The sequence below is a fragment of the Lacerta agilis genome, chromosome 1 (genome assembly GCF_009819535.1).
Source record: "Lacerta agilis isolate rLacAgi1 chromosome 1, rLacAgi1.pri, whole genome shotgun sequence".
Taxonomy (NCBI): Eukaryota; Metazoa; Chordata; class Lepidosauria; order Squamata; family Lacertidae; genus Lacerta; species Lacerta agilis.
The window spans coordinates 61,755,685-61,761,145 of NC_046312.1; the positions used below are offsets into that span (position 1 = coordinate 61,755,685).

A 5,461-nucleotide genomic window follows, 5' to 3' on the forward strand; every position below is an offset into this window, starting at 1 on the left:
AGCTGTTCTTAAAGCGTTAACAAATGAATGCATGGCTACTGAACTTCATTGTTTCTTACATAGTAAATACCTTGAAATGCGAACTTTTACCACTGGGCAGTGAGTGAGGTGGATAAATACATCCTCCTTAAAAGTAAAATTGTTTCCCTCATGTGCAAAACACCTGCATTCTAGTAAAAATATAAACTTTGAAACTATTTCAGGTAAAACCCCCTCCACCAGGTATATCATTGACTTGATATGCAATACAAGTTTACTAATGCTTTGTAATTCATGTTTAACAAGTAAATGGCATATTTCTATATGCTTGTTTAAACTCCTGTTTGCATATTTCATTTTTTAAAAAACCAATGTGCACTTTAATGCATAAATAGGTTTGGAAACAGTCAAACATCCGTTTCCACAGATTTTGCATTAACACAGTTCTGTTTTGCTGTCTCACTGCCGTTTCCTGTGACCTGACACTTTTTCTCCTTCACACAAAGAGACTCTTTAACCCCTTCCTCCATCTCCAAATACTCTGATTTCTCCTCCATGGACGAAGATGACGAACTTCGGATTTTCTTGAGTATCGTCGGAAGGTATGGACAGCTGACTGCGTTTTGTGTCAGCTGGGTATTTTCCTCATTTTCGGTCTCTCTGTGATAAAAATAGTTAAAGTTGGAGACAATCACTGGCACTGGTAAAGCAATGGTTAACACACCTGCAATGGCACATAGGGACCCGACTATTTTCCCACCAACAGTGATGGGCTTCATGTCCCCATAACCAACTGTAGTCATGGTCACAACAGCCCACCAAAAGGCATCTGGGATGCTATGAAAATGAGTGAGAGATTCATCAGCTTCTGCAAAATAAACAGCACTGGAAAACAAAATGACGCCAATAAAAAGGAAGAAGATCAGGAGGCCCAGTTCCCTCATGCTGGCCCTGAGAGTGTGGCCCAGGATCTGCAAACCCTTGGAGTGTCTGGAGAGCTTGAAGATGCGAAACACCCGGACGAGGCGAATGATCCTCAGGATGGCGAAAGACATGGCCTGCTGGCCGTTGCTGCCCTGCTGCTGGGCCAAGTCTGTACCCAGGGTGATGAAGTAAGGCAAAATGGAGACAATGTCTATGATGTTCATGATGTTCTTGAAGAAGACTGCTTTGCTGGGGCAAGCAAAGAAGCGCACTGTAAACTCAAACGAGAACCAAATGATGCAAACGGTCTCGATAATGAAGAAGGGGTCGTTGAAGATCGTGTGTCCCCCACCCAGCATCTGCAGCGTCTCGTTCACATTCTCCACGTTGTAGGTCAAAATCAGCTCCTTCTCATCTCTGAACTCCGGCAGCGTCTCCAGGCAGAAAATGACGATGGAGATCAAAATGACCAAAACCGAGACGATGGCAATAATTCGTGCAGGGCTGGAGCTCTCAGGGTATTCGAAGAGCAGCCACACCTGCTTCTTGAATTCGTTTTCAGGCAGTACCTTGTCATCTTCTTCCTTGACGAAGCCTTCATCCTCTCTGAACTTCAGCATGGCCTCCTCCCCGAGTTCGTAGAATTTCACCTCCTCGCTGAAAATGTCAAAGGGGACATTGACTGGCCTTTTCAGACGTCCTCCAGACTGATAGTAATATAAAATTGCATCAAAGCTGGGGCGGTTCCTGTCAAAGAAATACTCGTTCCGGAGAGGGTCAAAGTATCTGCCCCGCTTTGCCGGGTCCCCCAGCAGTGTTTCGGGGAACTGAGCCAAGGTCTTCAGCTGAGTCTCAAACCGCAGGCCAGAAACATTGATGACAACTCGTTCGCAGCATTCGTACTCACTGTAGCGGACAGAAGTGTAGCCGCCAGGCCCAGCACCATCATCAGGAAGCTGATCGGAAAACGAATACTCATCTTCACCTTCTTCATCACTGCAGTAGAACTTCCTTTCCTTGTCTTCTTCATCCTCCCCGTCATCTTCCTCCTCTTCTTCCTCTTCGTCCTCCTCACTCAAGTCCTTCAGGATCTTCTCCTCTGAGCCACTCAGGGGTAGTAACTCAGAGCAAGGGAAAGAAGCACCAAACTCCCTGCTGCCAAGACAGTAGGCTTTTTTCCTCCTTTGCTTTCTCTTCCTGCTCTGACGATAACTACTATGTGATGTGTTCCCACCACAGGAGGAAGATGAGGCCCCACGATTCTGTTCCTGGTGATAGTGGTGCTGAGGTCCTCCTCCTCCAGAGACCCCCGTTTCTATGGCAGCCGTTGCAGCCGCAACAGCCGCCGCCGCTGCCGCCCTGGACTGTGCCAGTCGCTCTCTTTCTCTGGCTCTTGCTTGGGCTGCATATCCATAGGGCATGTGGCTGTTGCACCCAGAGCTGTCTGCACTTACCATTGCAACCTCCATGTTGGATTTATTTGTTTAGAACACTCAAGAGAGGAAGAAAATGTCCTGTTTCTCAATAGTCATCACTGGGTGTTTTGCGTGAGAAGAGAGTGACCACCGAGGTTTGGAAAACAGTATCTCGGAAGCATCGTCCCTCCTTGTTAGCATAACCTAGATTTTCACTCTGCATTACTTCTCAAAGAAAAGTGTTCCACATCTTACTGCCCAGAAGGTGCGATACAAATTATGGAGGTGTGTTTGTAAAAGTCCTCTGGTGTCGTCAAGAGATAATCCTGGACCATGTCCTTTTACACTTGAGATCCCACTGCTTACGGTATTCTTCAGTGGTTCACACAAAATCCACAGGTCCGAGTTCATGATTTTCTGTGGACACTTTGAATCAAGCGAGGAGTGCACCTAAGCAAAGTAAGAACTCTTGAAAAACAAACACTGGTCTTAAGTTCCTTGGGACAATCAAGTGCAAAATAGCCAACATCCCCAGAATTGCCTCCACATGATGCTTTGGCCTAGCAATGAAATTGCTGGTGAACACAGCTGTTTAGAAAGTTGAAGGAACTTCCAGTCTTCACTTTGTCTACACAGTGCGGAGGTCTGAACACACTCTCGCTTTTGCCAATCTGTCAGCAACGTCTTAAGCTTGAGGAAGCATTGCCCAAGTCAGCAGCAGGAGGGACTACAGCCAGAGAAGGACAACAACGAGAAGGCTGAAAAGCTGGCTCTAAGTTCCCCATCGGAGAGGAAGGAGTGGATCACCCTTTGGTTACTTTCATGCAGTAGAAATGTTTATCCTGAAACACATACATGCACACAGACAAAAAAAAAAAGGTGGGGGGACAAAAGAAAAGGATGGGTCATATTCTATAGATGCAAGTGATGTTATTTCATATTAAAGGGTTCAGATTTGCCTACTTTCACTACTCATCATTCTCTACCATTGTAAACCCACCCACACTTGCATGCACAATTTTTCTGTGTCTGTGTGCAGCTGTCTATATATAGACATGGTTGAGAAATACGAAGGCATATACACACCCACACCTCACACAGTGTTCTTCTATCTCCAGGGAGAGGATTTCAAATGCAAATCTCTATTGCAACAGAGCGGTAGCTCTGTATTGCATATATATGTAGAAATATACCTGTGCATAGCATAGGTATGAATGCAGACTAGGTGTTCCTGCACACAACACAGCAAGGTGCATAGCTGTGTATGGTTTGTGTCTCCATATACTATTTCACACAGAGCATTTGACTGCAAATCTATACTCTATTGCAATGTGCATTTAGACTGACATAATTTATCTCTGAATAACGAAGGTATTCACACACTCCCATACACACACATCTATTGTCCATGCAATAGAGAAATCGTGGGTTGCATAAATCTAGGTAGGAAATATTTCCAGGTACCCACCATGGCTACAAATGCATGGATGCATACCTATTATGAATAATTGGATCATGAGAGCACCACACACAAATTCCACCCAGCCTCTTTAACAATACCTATATAGCAGAATACATAATTAATCCAAGTCCGCCAGCTCGCATGCTACATCTTTGGAACTCATTAGGTATAAAGAACATCCCAGCTCTCGCTAAAAATCAAATTTCGTTCCTGGAAGTTGATGCTGGCAATTTTCACCCAAAAGGCGAGCGTAGGGAAATAGGCTATTATAAGAGGGTGGCTGTGGTGCATGAGGAATAGTCAAACAGCAGGGGGAATGAAGCTCTAACACGCGTACGCACACACACACACTTAGCATTTAAAAATATGCTCCCGAGACAATCTTCTTAAAGATAGCGCATATAACCCCTAAGCATCATGCGGGGAGGGGGCCGTGGTGAGGCATTGCTGTCTACTTACCGCGATGGGCTGAGAAAAGGCAGCACTCAGGATCTGCAAAACGAGAAAGAGAGAGCGAGAGATCTTGGTCGGCGGGGGCGGGGAGGCTTTTCTGGGCAACCTGTTTTCGCAGGTGCCGCGCTCCGAAGGAGGAAGATGCGCGGCGCGGGAGGGGTGGGGGGCGCATAAAGCGGAGGGGCGACGGCGAATCGCCTTCTCCTCTCTTCTGGGCGAGCCGAGGCAACAACAACAAAAAGACTCCTGGAGGCTTTGGGCGATGCAAAATTCCGGGCGCAAAAAACCCGGCTGCCACTCCTTTCAGCTTTGATCTTGACCAAATCGAGGAGGATGTGCAGAAACCCCAGAAGTTGATAAAAAGGAGGGGGGCGCTTTGGGGACGAAGAGTGGGGCCGGGGTGCGGGGCGGGGGGGTGAGCGCCGGGACTTGTCTGCAATGGTCTCGGATTATGGATGTTGCGTGTACAGCTCGCTGTTCTTTTCCAAGCGCAGCCTTCCCCCACCTCCCCGCTTTTCTCTTTTTTGGAGCTGAGCAATTGTTGTAAATCACCCGTTCCCAACAATCCCTCCTCGCGCCCAGGCAGGCTGTTGCTCTCGCAAGGATTGACAAAGGAGATGCGCTGCTGCTGCTGCTGCTGCTGCTGCCTGGGGGCGCTTCCCCTCCCTCCTCCCGGCTTGCGCGCTCCAAGCTGCAGCCCCTTCGCTTTTCCCCACCACCACCTCCCAGCTTCGGCGTGCAAAGTCAGTTGCTCGGCTGGCGGCGTCCACTTGTTGTTATTGTTGTTGTTGTTGCTGCTCTTCCTGTGCACCGTTTCCTCCCCTCTCCCTAACCCCGACAGAAAACGATCTATATGCTAATCGATAGAGGGTGGTGTTTTTTTATCCCCTCCCGGAATCCTCCGACCCCATCCAAGCGCCCGCTGCGCATCAGTTAGTTCAACATTCTTCTGGGAACAAGTCTGCTGCGGCGCGCGCGCGCTGCGCTCTCTTGGCCGGTTCCCCGTTGCAGAAGTCGCCTGCCCAATTCTCAATTGTGTTTACGACGTATCCACTGATGGACAAACGGCGGGGCTAGGTCTGATTTGTTCCCCAGGTTTTCCAGCTCGCGATCGGCCCCTAGCGGTCGATATTCCCATTAACACCTTCTCCCCCATTTGTTTCCTTCTCCCCCCACCCCCATCTCTCATTTCTTTTTTGCGTCCCCTTTCGGTGTTAAATCTATGGAA

General features: G+C 48.0%; 1 protein-coding gene across 1 annotated transcript; it reads right to left on the bottom strand.

Annotated features, from left to right (window-relative positions):
* Positions 1 to 386: 386 nt before the first annotated feature.
* On the bottom strand, positions 387 to 4,629 carry KCNA4 (potassium voltage-gated channel subfamily A member 4). Its single transcript, XM_033151211.1, has 2 exons — positions 4,240 to 4,629; positions 387 to 3,160 (listed from the first exon to the last, which is right to left on the bottom strand). The coding sequence occupies exon 2, from the start codon at positions 2,370 to 2,372 to the stop codon at positions 387 to 389; it is 1,986 nt and encodes a 661-aa protein (XP_033007102.1). The 5' UTR covers positions 2,373 to 3,160; positions 4,240 to 4,629.
* Positions 4,630 to 5,461: the final 832 nt, after the last annotated feature.

Bases quoted from the DNA above. Each gene is read 5' to 3' on its own strand.
- KCNA4 (XM_033151211.1), bottom strand. From the start codon at position 2,372: ATGGAGGTTGCAATGGTAAGTGCAGACAGCTCTGGGTGCAACAGCCAC.